This window comes from Chlamydotis macqueenii, chromosome 3 (assembly GCF_036417535.1).
Source record: "Chlamydotis macqueenii isolate bChlMac1 chromosome 3, bChlMac1.mat, whole genome shotgun sequence".
Lineage (NCBI taxonomy): Eukaryota > Metazoa > Chordata > Aves > Otidiformes > Otididae > Chlamydotis > Chlamydotis macqueenii.
Window position 1 is genome coordinate 97615580 of NC_141558.1, and position 18995 is coordinate 97634574.

Below are 18995 nucleotides of genomic sequence, written 5' to 3' on the forward strand. Positions count from 1 at the left end.
TGACACGAAATTTGGAGTTTCCCCTGAAAAAGGCCCTTCTGGAAGAGGAAGCTGACTGTGCAGATAATCATTCTGAGGGCAGGAGGTCCAGGGAATTTCCAGGCCAGAGTCCTCCCTAGTTGCCAGGGAATGTCCTCTCTTGCTCTGCTCCTCTGCTGCAAGCCCACTGCTGCAGGTTTTGTGAAGCTGTAGTGTACAGAATAAAATGGATCAAGGGATCATTAAACAAAAGAACTACAATTAAAAAAAAAAACAAACAAGGCATCATCTTCATTATATCTACCTAAATAGCAGTACTAGTATTGGATATATTTCAAGAACCCCATAATTGTATTTTGGTTGATCTCATGTAGCAGAAGACAGAGATGTAGTCTTCTACCACAGAGAACAGTTTTAAAATTCTGTGTTAAGCTTTAACAAAAAAAAACCAAAAAAAAACCCAAAAAAAAAACCCCACCACCAAACAAAAAAAAAAAAAAAAACCACAAAAACAAACAAACAAAAACAAAACCCACCAAAATCAGAGCAGCATGAAAGGGCCCTAAGTTAAAGCAGTAAGGCAAATACTCAAAGCGACCTGCACATAGTCCTCATGTCATGGAAGATGATTTACCACTGACTGAAATTAAGTCAACACCTTTTTGGCTTTATCAGACTTTGGCCTCAATTGAAGTTGCTGAATGCTTTGGGTATATACCAACTATTAAGGTTTTCAATCCCCCAAGCATTTGTATTTCACTTCGAATTAATCTTTGTCAGAAGAGCTCCAGGTATCACTAAAGTACAGTGAACTGGTTGCATAAAACTTCCAAGTTCAGTTCCTCGCATCACTAGCCATGACGGTACTATAACAACTAATACAGAATAGAGAATTTCCCTATCTTCAGAAGATCCCACATGCCCACTATGGAACAAATTCTTACTAATTAAAAATTGTTCCATGGGAAGGGTGGAAGAAGATGGGGAGCACTCAAATATTTTGAAAGATATTTAATTGAATTTCTTTCTTTCAATCAGCATTCAGTGCCCAGACAACAGTCCAGATGGAACTGTGCAATTTATTTTAAGGATGACATGCTGTACATGCATCTGTAGATATCAATAAAACCAAAAGAGAAAATGCTAAAAGAAATTAAATATGAACAGGAGTATAACAGACTTCCCCAGTTTTCACTGTGAAATGAAAAGAAATTTGAAGAAAAAAAAAAAGCAAAAGCAAGTACTGAAGAGAGTAAGTTAAATAATTAACATGGTCTTATTTTGTTGTTAGAAGATTCAAGTTACACTAGTTAAAAACATATTTCTGAAATTGTGTCATCTACAAAAGAGGATACAGAAATTATATTTTGTTACACTTGAAATCTCCAGGAGAAAATACTTTGCACTGAAACACTCAGACCTATTTTCCTCCAATTTCAATACGTTGTCTTTAGTTAAAATACCGACATGCTCCCACCACCACTGCTGGAGCACACACCAGCTGCTCCCACCTTTTAAACACATCTCCCCACAAGCAAACTGAGTTTATACATTGCAGTCTGCTCATTTTTTAATAAATGATTACAACTTTTAGCTTACGAAGAGCAATTAAGCCTGTCTGGATGAGCAAAACCACCACGTTCTGTGGTCTCGGCCTCGATGAGAATCCCTGTCAAAACACAAGCTAACATATTTGTTTGCACATTAACCGGACTGGTTTTAACCTTGGCTTCCAACAGCCCTCAAGAAAGGGCCCAGCGTAACATATCTAACATTTCTCAGTTCTTCAGACTCAAAGCATGCTATAGTTACAGACAAAGGCTTTTTGTTTTCAAGAAGTCCACCACATACTGAAAATAAACAAGACAAAAGATTATTAATCTTCCTGAAAATAACAATGTTTGACAAGAAAAATAAGCTTAGAAAACAATGCTCAGTCAAATGTTACAGCAATGTCTCCTGCTTCTGCACACTTCTATCTAGGCAATTATTCTTCGTTTAAAATGTTCTCTCACATTCCCTAAAGTTTACTTTAATAAGTTGCTATTTAATAGCATTTAAACCAAGAAAAGCAAAGTAATTTGTATTTTATAGTGAGCTGCAAGCCACTCAATACGATTGTTATAGCACAGATCGTCCTAAGAGATGCTTCACATCAGCCCAGTGTTATTCCAGTCTGAATGCAATTCATGTAGCCCACAAATAATTATGCAAAAGCACATTATGGCAGTACTTTACTGACTAGCACAATGCGGTTAGAATAAATACATAGTACCTTGCAACCCCAGTAGTCAGGAGCTTGTAATTTGCAGCCCATCAATACTGAACAACTTTTTACACATGCACTGATCTTTCTTATATGTGCATGAGTAAAAGCTTTCTTTCTCACAGATAGTCCTAACTTTAGACAACTATTTTTTTTTCCTCTACAATGATTCATAACATAAGGAGTACACTTCCAAAAAATCTCTTTCACATTAAATATCCCAAGACTTTGCAATTTAAAACTAATATGCTGAACTGGCTTCATCAAGTATCTTAACCTTTTACCTAATATACCATTATACCATTCTTGCCTTTCACAAGAAGTATTCATTTAGGATAAACCAATGCAAGTTGCGACAAGGGAAATTCTGGCTAGACACGAGACAAAAAGAGTTCACATCAAGGGCAGTGAAATGCAGCAAGGCTGCAAAATCTCCATCCTTGGACATGTGCAAAACTCAGACAGACAGAGCCTTGAGCAACTTGATCTCACTTGGAAATTGTGGGCCTGCTTTGAGCAGGGATTTGACAAGATGACCTCCTAAACTATTCTATAATTGTATGACAACATAGGGGATGCCCATAGGCACATGAGGAGTATATCCAGAACAGATGTCTTACTATCTGCTTGCTGCTTTTTCATCTTACAGAAGGAGAAAACAGAACATGACTGGATGCAGACATAAGATCACTGTACTTGAGGTACGATGGACTGCACAGCTTTAGAGAAGGAAAACACCCATCACTTTGCTCAGTTGAACAGTGAGGCTAACTCTCACTATTAATTAACCACAACTGTTGTAGGAGCACATTCTTCTTCTCAGCCCTTCTGGGTACATAGCCTGCCCCGAAAGCAAGAAGTGGCAGAGAACCCACGCTGCAAATGTGCCTGCTGACCATCATGCAAGCACAGCTCTGGGATTCTTTCAGTCACCTAATGTAACAAGCAGTTTAGGGAAGAGATTTGAGAACCAAAGGGAAGCAAGGAATCAAGTCAAGCAGTTGAGTCACACAGCTGGACTGGAGATTTCAGTCTGTACTCCTGTGGTGGTTTTGTCTGGGACAGTGTTAATTTTCTTCCTAGTATCTAGTATGGGGCTATGTTTTGGATTTGTGCTGAAAACTGTTGATAACACAGGGATGTTTTAGTTACTTCTGAGCAGTGCTTACGTAAGGTCAAGGCCTTTTCTGCCTCTCACATCATCCCATCAGCAAGTGGGCTGGGGGTGCACAAGAAGCTGGGAGGGGACACAGATGGGACAGCCGACTCCACCTGACCAAAGGGATATTCCACACCATATGATGTCATGCTCAGCATATAAAGCTGGGGGACATTCAGAGTGGTGGCATTTGTCTTCCCAAGTAACCATTATGCATGATGGAGCCCTGCTTTCCTGGAGATGGCTGAACACTTGCCTGCCAATGAGAAGTACTGAATTAATTCCTTGCTTTGCTTTGCTTGCCCATGTGGCTTTTGCTTTATTTAACCTGTCTTTATCCCAACCCATCACTTTCCTCACTTTTACTCCTCTGATTCTCTCCTCCATCCCACCAGGGGGAAGTGAGTGAGCAGCTGTGTGGTGCTTAGTTACAAGCTGGGGTTAAACCTCAACAGCTCCCAAGGTAGCTTGTCCATTTTCCAGTAGAGCAGCAGGCACAGCATATACAACACTTGGGCAGATTTTGAATGAGATTTACAACACCAAGAAGCCACATCATGTAGAGAAAACACCTATAAGGTGTTTTTAATTCAGAGAGCGCCACCGTATCCTGCAGAGAGGAGAGAAGCCGCTGAATAGGCAGCAAGAGGTATCTTGCTTCTTTAAAAGCCCATATCAGCCAGGTTGTGACATGTTCCTACCAGCTCACTGTGCTTTTAAATTGTGAAGAAATTAAAAACAAAAAAAAAACAAAAAAAAACAAAAAAACAAAAACAAAAACAAAAAAAAACCAAAACCACACACAAATCTAGCACTTCACTGATGGACAGCTGACAACGCCCTCAACAACTACAAGCACCAGGTATCTCTCTCATCTTAGCTGAGTGATGTAACCATTAATCCTCTCCACTTTCCCTCTCCCAGAGTCAGATTTCCTCTTACCTATTAGCCTTCTGGTCTATTGCCAGATTTCTGCTTTTAAGTTCCTGGATACATGAAGGCCCAGCTTAAGAACTGTGATGGAGCAATGCTCCTTGCCAGGACACTAAAAATTCTTGGCAAGTAAGAGCTAACTCTGAAGAGAGACCTTATCACTACCTGAAAGGAGGTTGTAGTGAGGTGGCTGTTGGTGTCTTCTCCCAAATAACTGGCAATCGGACAAGAGGAAATGGCCTCAAGTTGCAACAGGGAAGGTTTAGATTGGAAATTAGGAAAAAATTCTTTACTGAAAGAGTGGTAACACACTGGAACAGGCTGCCCAGGAAGGTAGTGGAGTCACCATCCCTGAAGCCATTCAAAAAACATGTAGATGTGGCACTTCAGGACATGGTGATGTTGGGTTGATGGTTGGACTTGATGATCTTAGAGGCCTTTTCCAACCTTAATGATTCTAAGATTCTATTCTATGATTCATAACCAGACAGGCTGCAGATGACCTAAATGCAGAGCTTCCACAGTCTGAACCAAGGACTCTAGGTTCCACATGACCATGCCATAGGTGGGCATCTACATCACTGCCACCCAGAAGGACCTGGACAAGCTCAAGAAGTGGGCCCTTGTGAACCTCATGGGGTTCAACAAGGCCAAGGGCAAGGTCTTGCACCTGGGTCAGGGCAACTCTCAGTATCAATACAGATTGGGGGATGATAGGATTGAGTGCAGCCCCATCCAGCACAACTTGGGGGTACTTGTGGATGAAAAGCTGGATATGAGCCAACAATGTGCACTCACGGCCTGGAAGGCCTATAATATCCTGGGCTTCATCAAAAGAAGCATTGCCAGCAGGTCAAGGGAGGTGATTCTCCCCCTCTACCCAGTCCTCATGAGACCCCACCTGGAGTACCGCATCCAGCTCTGGAGCCCCCAACATAAGAAGGATGTGGACCTGTTGGAGTGAGTCCAGAGGAGGGCCACAAAGATGATCAGAGTGCTGAAGCACCTCTCCTGTGAGGACAGGCTGAGGGAGTTGGGTCTGTTCATCCTAGAGAAGAGAAGGCTCCAGAGAGACTTTATTGCAGCTTTCAATACTTAAAGGGAGCCTAAAGAAAGAAGGGGACAAACTTTTTAGTGAGGCCTGTAGCAACAGGACGAAGGGTAATGCTTTTAAACTGAAAGAGGGTAGATTTAGACTAGACATAAGGAAAAAAAAAATCACAATGAGGGTGGTAAGGCACTGGAACAGGTTGCCCAAAGAGGTGGTAGATGCCCCATCCCTGGAAACATTCAAGGCCGTGTTGGATGCGGCTCTGAGCAACCTGATCTGGTTGGTGATGTGCCTCCTCCTTGCAGGGAGCTTGGACTAGACGACCTTTAAAGGCCCCTTCCAACTCCAAACCATTCTATGATTAGTTCTGGTCAGAACAGGCTTTGGGGTTTGACAAGAACACACAACTAGAACATAACGTAGGAGATTTAAACTGTTCCTGAAGGCTGTCACAGATGGCTGCCTAAGTGTGCTTACTTGTGCAACCCAAACTAGCATTTGTTTGTCCCCACTTGCAATAGGAGACTCCAGCTGCAGTAAGTAAGAGAGCAGAAGCACCTGATCACCGGCCCTGGCGACACAAAGTTCATCAACAAAACTAAACCAGAGAAGTTTCATTCAAGGCATCTTTAAAAATTAACAGAAAGGAAAGATATTAATCCTAAATCTTCACTGAAGTTCAGAACCCACTTCCAATACTGAATGCCTCTATGCCCTCAAGTGATTGATTTATTCATGGTGTCAGTGAGTGAAGATATCTGAGCAACTTCCTCCTGAACTAGTACTAATCTAACTCATCTTTAAATAATTTCCCAAAGAGTTAAGTGCAACTCAAACGTTACACCAGCAATGTGCGAGAAAGAAAAATCTGAATTTTTTTTGTAAGCAAATCAAAAACTAAGATAAAACTCAAATCAAAGCACTGATTCTCAGACAGACTGCTTGAGATGTTTTATTCCTCAATCTTGAAAACACAGGTGTAAGATAGCACTAAAACAAACTGAACTTAACGCCATAAGCTATTTCCTATTACCTAATTTAAAATTTTAAGCAAACTTCAAAAGAAAGGAATATGTCCTCTATGAAATATTCTGCTGACTTAAAAAAAATTCTGTATAAATTGGCACACAAGAGCAGCAGTTTCTCATGAATGTTAATACAACCAAACTAAATCCAATAAACATGGATGGAGAAAAAAAATTGCAAGCAACATAGTTATTGCTTATCTGGAAGAAATGCAAGTTGGGATAAACAGAAGTTTTATTTTGTCCTAGTGACACAGCAGCAGCAACACTTTCAAAGTTCCATCATCAGTGTCCAATTGCCTGCCAGTACAGTTTAGGCCCTGAAGTGCTTCTATTGCTTTTGTAAATAAAGATGAGGTTATTTCCAAAAGGTTACCAAGAGTAGCTACTTTTCCATTCAAAGAAACCATGCACTGTGCATTTAACTGTAGGTGTCTCAAAAATCTTCAGGCTGTAATCCCTTCGAGTCCTCTCTCTGAGCATAACACTCATCACATTGGACTTTATTATGATTGGAAGTTCACCAAAGCAAGAAGCATCTCTAATATTTATTTGGATGGTACCTTGTACATATGTTCAGTCTGTGATAAATATGTTGTAATTACTGCATTACCAACCTGGGAAAAAATTCCACCAGTTAACAAGAAACAGTTTAAAACTGATGGTAGGTATTAAATAGTTGATGGATACATATGCTTTCTGTAGGTGGCTCTTTACTATAAAAAAGTATTAAGTGTAAGACCTTCAAATAAGTACAAAGTCTTCCTTCCTGAGGAAGTATATTAATATTAAAACTCCAACACCTGTTCTTAGAAAATGTTGAAGTGTCTTAATCCAGCTAATTAGGTAGCACAATTATGAAGAAAACAATTGACAGCCAATTCAACAATACATTGGGAAGATACAAGACACTACATCACTGACAATATATCAAAGTTAAATACCTCTTTATTGTCCCTGGAAGATCCAGACTGAATGGAATTTGATAGGAGGATGCTAAAGTGTCATCCACAGCCTTGCTTATTTCCTGGAGTTCTCTCAAAGAAACGCAGCCAAGTAAAGCAGTCAGTTCACAGTCCTGTGACTGAATAAGCCTATCTTGTTCTTCAATTTCTCTTCTTAGGTGTTGATCTTTTGCTTCTAATATGGCCAGTCTTGCCCGGAGGTCTTCAATTTCTTTCTGCATAGAACAGAAACCTGAGTTTACTACAAACCCTGTTAAAGAAACTCCTCTGCCCCTAGAAAAATCCAGCATAAGCCTCAGAAGTAGCATGAATTAAGGATGTTCAATTTAACACAACATTAAATAAGAAGCCATTCTTTTGTTGACAAACAAAAATTCAAATGTTTTTTGTATTTAGAAACTCTAGAGCTTCCACAGTCTGAAACTCCTCTCTATTTTGACACCAAATTTCAGGTTCCTCTTCCAACACCAACTGTCAATCACTCTTTACCTTTAAAATACCCTGGTATTTCGCAAGTTACAAACTTCCCCAAAAACCTCAAAATCTCTCATCAACCATGACAACAGGATCTTGCTACAGAGATCAACCATCTGTCTGTCCTCCTGCAGAATATCCCTGCAATGGTTCCTCTAGGCTTCCAATTCAACATCAGGCACAGAATGCAAGTGCCGAATCACTGACTGTCTGGCCAGCTCTTTTAAGTAGTAATATTTAATTTCAATTAAAAGCTCAAAATCCCTCCCTTGACTTAAAATGACCAGAGCTTCAACCTCAGTTGCACTCATCTTGCCATAAGTTCACATCTCATGCATGCTGACATTTCTGCAAGAGCACATTCTAATTTCTCCTTGAAAACCCAACAGATAGTTTGCACCCAGGAAAGAAGCACTTCATGAAGGAGCCTGGGTTCCAATTTAATAGTTATTTAATATATGGCTTGGCTCATTTGTCCCAGACTCAAAGACAACCCCAAAAGAGAACCACTTGCTACTGAATAGTTGAATGCCATACTGAAGAATTTGATTCCTACATTTCTTACAGTCTCTGTGAAACTTCGCAAGCCACTTAAACTATTATCTCCACACACAGACACAGATTGAACATTCTCTATTTTCCACACAACCATCAAGAGCAGTCTCTGAGACTCTCAACAGAAATCAAAACTTATAATTCCACTCCCTGATCATATTCTGTCCACTTAAAAAGAAAAATAATAACAAAAAAAATAAACATCTTTCTCAGGTAAATAACTAGGCATTACAAAACTAACATTAGAAATTACTATATAGCTTTTTCTGGTAATTCACACCTTCATGCTCTATCTGTAAAATGACAATAAGAATATCTCTTCACCCAGAGTGATGTTATAGAGATAAAATTAAGTGGTTTTAAATCACTCAGATGCCATGTTGATTAATGCTGTAAAAAGAGTCCATTTGCAAATTAATAAATCTGCATCCAGAAGAGGGTTTGAGTGGCACATCATAAAAGAGTTCTGGGGCCAAAGACCAAGCAATGAAGATAAAGTGGTATTCTGAATATGTGAACAAGCCGTTTCCATCTTCAGCAATGTACGAGGCAGGAATCCAAGAAAAAAGCATGCTCATATAATTACTCTTGTAAAATGTACATATGATGCACAGATAACTGACTTTGGCATTTCTTTGCTTTTTGAGTGCTTCGCTTTGAAACCCTAACAATCTTTTAATCTTTTCAGTGTAATTTAAGTGAAGTTTAGTTCACTAGTACTCATCTTGTCAACAAACATATTTTCAGGCTTACTGCACTGCAACAAGCTCCCTGAGTATCACTTAAAACAAGAAACAGTCCTTGCATGTTAAAGGCTGACTGGCTCAAAAATTTCAACTCGTATTAGTGCTGCACACTAGATTAATCAATTATTTTTCTCCTTTTTTGGTTTTAGATTTAGCGACAAGAGAACAGAGCGGCCCATGTTTCAACCCACAGGCATTTGTCAAGGACAGAAAGGTCAGCAGGGCAAAAACATCAGTTTTGTTTCTTTCAGTCTCAAATCAGGCTTTTAGTGAGCACAAAGGACAATTCTGTCTCTGTGTTACTGGTTTGGGAATACTGCCAAAATCTTAACAGGCCCTACTTAATACAAAGACCTTCATATTCTTTGAAAACGTAGTAATTGCAATCACTGCAATAAGAAATCTACATGGGAACAGAAAGGGAGATGAACAGAATTTGGTTTTACAAACACACTTTTAGCACCGAAATGTTTTTACAACATAAATAGATACCAGAAGCACACAATCTGCATTCACAGAGAGAAAGCTGTTCTGTTCGGGAATAGTTCACAGGCATTCTTGGGAGAATGGAAATTTTAGTCAGTAAACTGGAATTCTCTCGCATTCTTTTCCAGAAATGCCAAGAGGCCTTTAATGCGCTCTTGGTCAGCCTCCAGAGACAGATAAAAAGGGCTCAAAGTCTCAGCATGGAGCAACAGATAATGTTCGACTCACTAAACATAAGCTGGAGTTTTACTTTGTAGATACGAGTTTAAACTGAGATTTCTAACACAACAGCTAATCACTACTGAAACCTAAAGCTTCACTTATGGGCTGGTGTTCTCTACGAAGTACAGATAGCAGTAGAAATACTAATATGTAAATTTTAGATATTGTCACAGGCTCTCAAATCCCTGAAGACAAATTCAGAACCAACAGGAGAGAGGGTAGAAGGAAAAAGGAAAGTAAAGCAGGACTAAAAAAAAAAAAATATATATATTTCACATTATGTGAGGAGATTTTGGGCAGGAGCAATCCATAGGAGATGCTGGGAGCCACCAAACATCACAGGTCAGCCTTCTCCAGAACTTCAAATTCATGATAATTTTTATTAAATGTTCATAAATAGCATGCCTGTACAACAATGCAGCTACTTCTTCCCTAGTATAACCTACATACAAGCAAGGATTCACCTGGAGCAAGTACAGAAACAATAGCTGATGCAGAGTCTTAGGTACAGCAGTTTTTAGCCAAATAGCTTGAGGTGGCTGGCTGTCTAGATTATCAAAAAAATAGTTTTCTGGACACTGATAACATTGAACTATACTATGTCACCTCCTATACGTTGATGAAATAAATCCAAACAATAGAAAAAGGTGATGACTAGGATAGAAAAGACATTTCTTCATTTAAGTGAGGTTTTGCAATGGCCATCTAAGATGCTTTTCTCCATTTCGTTCTCATTTTTAAATATATATATATTTATATGTATACAAACAAAGAAAAGTATCAAAATAACGAGATTTCAAGATAGGACCACCAAAAAACTGCACTAGGAGGTCTAGTTTTAAGATCTCACATTGCTGAGTGTGATTGCCAAGGTTTAAAAGGAGAAGAAACAAAGACTTGTAGTAGACAGTAAACTGAGATTTTTGGAGGACAGCGAAAAGAAAGAGCTCAATTTCGCTTAAAACACTTGGAAATTTAAAACTGGACAGAAGCCATCTTAAAAACATTCCATTTGCCAAATTACCACATTGTGACATCATGTGTCAGTGTAAAGTTATTGGTTGCAAATGCCAACTGCTCCGTGATGATTCCTTCATCCTTATGAAATGCCTCAATCATCTTTCAGGAACAAAAGCTAGTAAATTGTGTGTTTAGAATCAATTCTAATCAGAAATGGATTAAAGATCACTGCCTTCAAAACTTTTGTATTCAAATAAAAACTTCTGAAGATCAGTGAAATATTAAAATGGCAAATTAGAACATGAAGAGCACACTTTAAAAGATAATGAGGAAAGTTAAATCATGCACACAAGCCACCAAGCCTTCCAGTTCTGCATCTCTGTAATGAGATTAACACAACTCCTGTGGCTGCCATCTCCAATCATCACTTAGACTATCAACTGGACTACAGCCAAGGCTCTAATTGCTGCACAGAAGCAAAGTCACTATTACAATAAAATTATTTAATTTTGTGTGACAGCTTACAAGCTTTTCCCCACACAGCAGTGGCTCTTACAGACAACTTTGCATTCCTGTTACCTGTAACCATTTCTTTTCTTGAAAAAGCTGGTTTCGTCTTGCAGCTGAAACCTGCATCCTCTCCTGGTAAGTGGATCTCAAAAGTTTATGTTCATTTTCGTGCCAAAGTTGGGTTTCTTCATGTCTAATCCTTTGAAAAAAAAATTACAAAAGCTGAAAATTAGCATTATCGTTGAGTATCGACGTCTCAAAGATTAAATAGATCAGGATGCTACATGTTACCTTCAGAATCATAACATTCCATCACCAGAATGATTACATCTTAAATGGATACAGTTAGAGAACAAGAGATTTTTCCTTGGCATATCTTCCTTTATTATCTCAAACATTTACACTGTTTTTACAACACGCTGAAGAAGGAAAAAAGTAAACTTGTATAGCTTCAGGCTTCCCTCAGCTTTTTCATATTTCAGAAATTTATCCATCACTGCCTTGAAAGACACAAAACTAAGGCATGTAATTTCCATCAATATAGAGAAAAATCTCTCTTAGACAGAAGTTTAGAAACTTGCCAAAGCCATTTTTGCAGCTTCTGTCAGCTTTTGGAGACTACATTAGAGATCATCTGGAGTGTTTGCTCCATGATGCCAAATTTTACTTCTCTCTTGCACAGCAAGTTCTTTCAAAATCGCAGCCAGTGGGTTTCCTCAGCTGAGAGTTGTACCAACCACTGTGCAAATCTTTGCACGATTGGACCCCAAGGTAATCAGTGTATTACATTAAGTGTCAAGTCTATAAATCAGCCTCTCAGAATGCACCTGCAAACAATGCAAATCTATTTTGTACTGCATGTTCCTGCATAAGGGCATGCCCACTTGCAAGGCCAACTGCATTTCTGCGTCCACCTCTAGAGACAAGTGTGTGCATTTCCACATAAAGAGTACAGATGCATTTCAATATCTTGTTTTTAAAAAAAAAATAATAATCTGTCTCAAAGTATGTTTTTGAAGCATGATTTTCCATCATAACCTTGCAAAGTAAATACATCTATGCCACATACAAAACATGCATCACAAGTCTAGTTTAAGCACGATTAATTACATAATTAAGATCTCCACGCACAGCTGTTTAACAAGTGTGTAGAACAAGAGGTTTCTGTCTCTTCTGCAGCATCATCAGAATACACAGTTGCTTTATTCCCTCTCTGTGGGCGAAGAATGTACTGAAAAAGTAAAATAAAACCCTAACACTAAAATAACTGGCATTAATACTTAAACACAATAGACATAATGACAATGTAACTGTATTTCTGTAATAACAAAATAGATCAAAGTGACAACTGTATGAGGTGTTAGGCCATCACTGTGTATCTGCCTTACAATCATTACAGATTGCTGCGGCTGCAACCTGCCACACTTCCCAGCAGCTCTGAAGCCACCTTCTGAGCTACACCTTTCTGAGAGCTGTATGCAATAGAAACGGTCAAAATTTAGGAAACATTCCACAACAAACATCAGTTATTCTCAGAACCTCCTTGGAAATCCCACAGACACCTGCCTACTTGCTACTGAGGAAACAGAAACAAGATCTCTCTCATCTCACCAAACCTGGTGACTGCACAAACACAATATGGTTCCCAAGCTAAACATAACCAAACCTGGCTCCTACCACCTGCCCCCAGTATCCTGTGTCAACACCAAACGCACTGACCTAAAAACTCATCTCATAATTTAATCAAGTAAAACAAAACTGGGGCATGAATTTCAGTGTCATGTATGAAACAAATAATCTGCATACACACTTTTCATTTTTAAAGTTCTTTATTGGCAAAAAGATGAGCCTGGCTTGACTATAGTAAAAAGGCAATGATCCGGTCTTCTAGGGCTAGTCTGATCATCTTTTTAATGTTACAGATGAAAAAAGAAATTTTGGGTATATTGGTTTTGTTCCGATTCAAAATGAAAATAAAAACTGAAGTCTACAAATTTTCCTTGAAAAGGTGCTCATGCTTTCCACCCTGTACTATATAAAAATATTGTTGGAATAGAAAAAATTTTACAACACTCCTATTGAAGAAAAAGGGTATGCTTGCTGCATCAACAAGAAAGTCAGACCACAGACAAAGCAGTGTGAAAGGCTACCAGAATGAAGCGACAAAAAGGAAAGGTGTAACAACAGTGAAACTTAAGCTCAAAGAAAGGAGTGTGTGCAAGACAGAAAAGCGAAGAGGATATTCATCTGACTCTGAAGAATGGCACTTCTCTCAGACCTGTGCAAAGAGAACAGTTAGATATAATCATCCAAAGAACAGCAACACTTTCACAAGTGTATATACGATATATATTTTATATATGAAAATATATCTATATTATATAGGAAAAAAATAAGCAAATATGTATTTCAAGGTTGCTTTAGTGACTCTATTTCTATGACAAAGACAGCACCACCTCTAAAGCCAAAATTACTATTACCAACTAATACATAGAACAAACACATCTTAATGACCAAATACAGAATATTGTATCCTGATCTCTAAGGAATGGTAAAATAGTTTCTTAGGGCTTCAGAAGATAAAAGAAACAGCTCTGACATAGCACAGTCTCTTTCAAACCTGCCTCCTTACTAAATACTATAAATAGAAGCTAAAAATAGCCTTTAAAATAACAAATTTTGCAATAAAATCCTATTATCTGTACTGATTTTACCCAATTTTCATGTATATCAAAAATTACACCCAAATGTATTTACTAGCACACTGCAGCCTTTATATGTATAAACTGCCAGAAAAGAAAAGGTTTTTCTTCTTCCATTTGTTATTGCATTTGAAAATAGCTTCCAATACTTACGACAAATCCTCTTACCTCTAACAACAGCAACCAGTAGCACAGCTGAAGAAAGACCTAGAAAGAGAGATCACTTTTTCTTCCTAAGCTAACTACCTCCCTTGGGTCATCCAACACATCTCACATTTCCCCAATCTTTTAAGTCGCTATCCCTTCAAGAGAAGGCTGAGAATTTATTTTTGTGATTTTGTACAGTGCTGAGCACATTACTGCACTTAACATGTGATGCATAAAAAGGAAGCTCCCAAAGATCTAGGCATATCAAAAAATAATCTGTTTTTACTTTATATTTAAATATCCTTTCATTGCCTGAAAAGGAGCATCAGAATTAACTCCACAGGGAATCGTTGCTCAAGCTGCCTTGCTGTTGTCTGCTCAAGCTGCCGTGTCAAGGATTCGATCTCATTCCCACTCAGCATCAGTGGGAAAAGTTCCATTTAATTCACCAGTTCATCATGATCAATGTTTTTCAGGGAAATTCTGAAAGAATTGTAGAAAGAAAAAAAAAAAGAGGGGGCAGATGGATTTTCATAAACAAGCTCCATCTTGATATGTTAGGTCCTTAAAACTCTTCATTAAAATAATTCACAAATTGTATTCCGCATTTTAAGAAAAATAGAAGCATCAATATACACAACAAGGAACCAACAAACTTACCGATGATCGGCAGCCCAGTGCAATGCTGCTTGAACTTGGGTAACAAACCTATCCAAAAAACTGCTAATTGAAGGATGTCTTGAAGGAAGCTGAAATTTTAAAGATTTTTTCTCTTTCTCCAGTTCTTCCAGTTTCCGTCTAAATTTATCGGCTAGAATTAAAAAAAAAAGTTACTTAGCAGTAATAAAAAGGTTCCATTTTACCTGAAGAAAAAAAGGTCAATCAACAAAAAGTAAAATCCACCTCACAGACAGTTCTTCCCCTTTTGATAAAATATACCAGTCTGTTTTGCTCATGGATGAATTACTAAGACTACTGATGGAAAACGTCAGATAACCAGGATGCTAAGCTACTTTCTTCTATGACAAGGACAAAACGGCAGGCTTCCCAGCACTTTCACAGAGTTTAAATTTGGTAAGGCTCCAAAGAATTGACTCAAAGTTATCATCTGTGCTTTTTTCCTAGAGTAACAGCTCTGAATTCAATGCAAAGAAAATTCCTACTGTTCACTGCTCCAGTTTTAAAACAATCTTAGACGGCAGTTATACATTTAGAGTCTGATCTTTTAAACAGAATTGCATTGTTACTGGGTCAAGAACTGAAGAATCACATATGATATCTCAGCAATATATTTCAGTCGAAAATGCATGTGCAATTATAGCAATTCAATAATTATCTTATTCCGAGCTCTCCTGAATTATGCTTACTTACAAAAAGATTTACTTTCAACTTTAAACAAAAACAACAGTGGTCCTTCAGAGAGTGGTTTGACTCTGCCATAACTCTATGAATTTCCTAAAGACTTTTCTATACAAGTTAGTTCCTACTTTGTTTTCTTTCCCTGTGTAGGGAACATAGTTCCAATTACAAATCATTATTTCTGGTACGTATATTCTCCATAGTGCCAGTATACTAGGAAAATCACACACGTGACATAACAAGCCCGGCTGGTCCAAGCCAGAACACCTTTGATGATACATCAGTCAAATCAGAGAGTTTTGAGCTAGCCCACAAATGGAAAACCTGTACAGTCCAGTACTTTCCTCATGATCCTGCTGCCTACAATTTTGCACTATTAACGTTCCTTCCCCTCAAATACTTTTGACACATGACATGTTACTATCAGAATAACATATATCTGTGCACACTTTTTACCGCTTATTTTCTTTCTTTATCCTCAAAGGCGTTTTAAGGAGGGGTTGTTTACATTTGCTGCTTTAGTGAAATGATCCATTTTTACAATAACCTATCATTAGTATTGATCTCCCTTCCACACCAGTGGGGTGGAATAAAGACACAGAACGCACTAATGAGACTAGATCTTCTCCCTAGGCCAGCAGACTGTTCCAGTGTAGTTAAACTAATTTTGTGTTGTTTCTATTAGAGTACAAAATGCTGTCAGAAGGCTCTAACTGAAATAATCACCACCCAAGTCACTGCAGGATCCAGGCCTTGCCCCAACAACCACATGTACACATGTGCATACTCTTCCTGCAAAGGAGAAACACCTTCTCAGTAGTGGAGGTGAACCACAACTGCAGTGCTTTTCTCAGGGACCACAGCTGAACAGATTCATTTTATCCCTACCACCACAAGGAAATTGGAATTTGGCCCAGACATGTCCATACGTTGACCAGAAAAAAACAAACAACAAGACCCTCAACTTCCCAGCATTCACATTTCTCAAAAAATTTCAAACACAGCCATCAAAGATATCACTGTTACAAACAGAAGAGCAAGGGTTGGATTGTGACCAATGACCACCAAATGCCAAACACATGGAATCACCTCCTTTTACCCAAACCATTCACTGCCGGACTTCCTGTGCTACCCGAGCAGGAATTGTGGCAACCCTCTACAGCCATTCAATGACGTTGTCATTGTTTTTCAACATAATTATGCTCACACTGTGTTTGTACGTCCAATTATTTCATCGTTCTACCCATCCTGGCCCTAGAAACAGATTATTTTGGGAAGCAAAACAGATGAGGGGATCCACAGGCCAATTCATTCTCTCATTAATTCTTGGCTGCATCCTGCTTTATATATTCCAGTCCACACAGAACTCAATTAGTTTCTACTAACAGACGTTTCTAAATAATTTGTTTCATTGGCATTTTATAAATACTATTGCTGGCCATATCTGCTCATCATTTCTCAGCACTAAATAATTGTTTCTCCTTTCAGGATCGCGATTAGGGGTTACATCACAAGAGACACCACCACCACTGAGCTGAAGACTGCAGCCCTCAGCTTTTAGGTTCCTCTCCTGGAAAGGAGATCCCTCAGTTTGACCTGGCTGCATGGAGAGACCAAGGCACCTCGGCTCCAGCTGCAGAGCAGGGAACCATGGAAATAAGGTTCATCTCAGCCCAGCTTTCAGCACTGCAGCTCAAGGGAGATCCGGATCAAGCAGAAGTAATGGAAATTATAGAAGTCTAGCAAAGAGGGCATGTGAAAAAGTGGTCAATAAGCAAGGTTGCTCAATCCAGTGGAGATATAGGCTGAGGGGAGTAATTTCCAGAACTAGTATGTACCAGGAAGCTGCAAAGCAAGCAGTAATACAATGCTTCTCACCTCTCCTCAGAACTTGAGTACTCAGGAACAAACCTGAGTTGCAGCAAAGGAGCTGAAGAAAAACATTACAGATAGTAAAGCACTAAGACTAACTGCTTGGGACAGCCGGGAAATCTCCACCAGTGTTGGCTTTCAGGTCAGACAAACAGCTCTGGCATCGTTTTTAAAGGCTGAGGCCAGTAAAATCCATTGTGTTCTCCTGAAATCCCTTCCACCACATGTTCTAGGATTTTTTTTCCAATAGACACAGAAAGACTTTGCTATTTATAAGCCATCATACTCAAGGACACCACTTTTTAACCTTATTTTAGTCTTTTAAGCACGTTATTTGAACACAGAAAAGACCTTCACAGGATCCCAGAGCTCACTGATGGACTGAGACACTGAAAGAAACCACACACATTCAGATAAATCCACCATCTAAGGCTTAATATTTTGTTCCTCTGTCCCATGCTTCACCTCAAAATAAGTCATTTAACACACAATTTACAGGCAAAAAGCAACTCTCATTTGATGAATGTTCTGGTTTTGTTAGTGAGGGGGGGCCTAAGGTGGTAGCTTCTGTAGGAAACTGCTAGAAGTCGCTCCCCTTTGTTCAGTGGACTCGGCCGGGCCTAGGGCGCAGGCCTCATGGGCCTTGCAGGCCTCACCCTCTGGCCTCCCGCCGGGCAGCCAACTGGGCCCAACTTGGCCCGGCCTGGCTGCAAGAAGTGGAGAGGAGATGAGAAGTGAATAAGATGTAAAAAGGATCCTGAGAGGTGTCTGCCAGCCTGTTGTGAGGAACTGCTGCAGACACCAAGGTCAGTGAAGAAGGAGGGGGAGGAGTAATACGGCTTCTGGCCAAGATTCCTCTGCAACTCGTGGTGCAGCCCATGGTGGAGCAGGTTGTCCCCCTGCAGCCCATGGAGGTCCACGGAGGGGCAGAGATCCACCTGCAGCCCGTGGAGGACCCCACGCCGGAGCAGGTGGAGGCCTGAAGGAGGCTGTGGCCCGTGGAGGGCCCGCTGGGACAGCTGTTCTAGAGGGACTGCACCCCGTGGAAGAGATGACCCACGCCAGAGCAGTTTCACAAAGGACTGTGGCCCGTGGGAGGGACCCCACGCTGGAGCAGAGGAGGAATGCGAGGAGTTCTTCCCCTGACGATGATACAGCGGCGTAAAAACAACGCGTGATGAACTGACCGCGACCCCCATTCCCTCTTCCCCCCCCGTGCCGCTCGGGAGGGGAAGGTAGTAGAGATAATGTTAAGCCCGGGAAGAGGGAGGGGTGGGGGGAGGTTATCTTGTTCCCTGTCTCATTCTCCTGCTAATTTTAGAAATAAATGAATAGTTTTCCCCAAGTCGAGTCTGTTTTGCCCGTGACGGTAACTTTAAGGATTTCTCCCCGTCCTTATCTCAAACCTTGAGCCGTTTTTCTTATATCATCTCCCCCTATTCTCTCGGAGGGTGGGGGGAGCGAGAGAGAGACTGCGTAGTCTGGTCCCGATCGGGGCTGAACTACGACAATGAAGTTCTTAAATGAAGGAATTGTAATGTATTCAATACATACTGTTTCACAGACAAGCATCTGGAATAAGGC

At 39.8% G+C, this 18995-nt stretch overlaps 1 protein-coding gene across 4 annotated transcripts in view; it reads right to left on the bottom strand.

The window, feature by feature from the left end:
* The window catches only part of DISC1 (DISC1 scaffold protein), a 208835-nt gene that overhangs the window by 133002 nt on the left and 56838 nt on the right, over window positions 1–18995 (bottom strand). For all 4 annotated transcript variants that reach the window (XR_015258242.1, XR_015258243.1, XM_086745426.1 and 1 more), the window contains exons 4-6: window positions 14841–14991; window positions 11401–11530; window positions 7358–7593 (exon numbers count right to left, since the gene is read on the bottom strand). Coding sequence is in view for 2 of the 4 variants with exons in the window: in XM_086745426.1 (XP_086601552.1) it covers window positions 7358–7593; window positions 11401–11530; window positions 14841–14991 (517 nt within the window). In the remaining 2 variants the exon portion in view is untranslated. The remainder of the gene's footprint in view (window positions 1–7357; window positions 7594–11400; window positions 11531–14840; window positions 14992–18995) is intronic.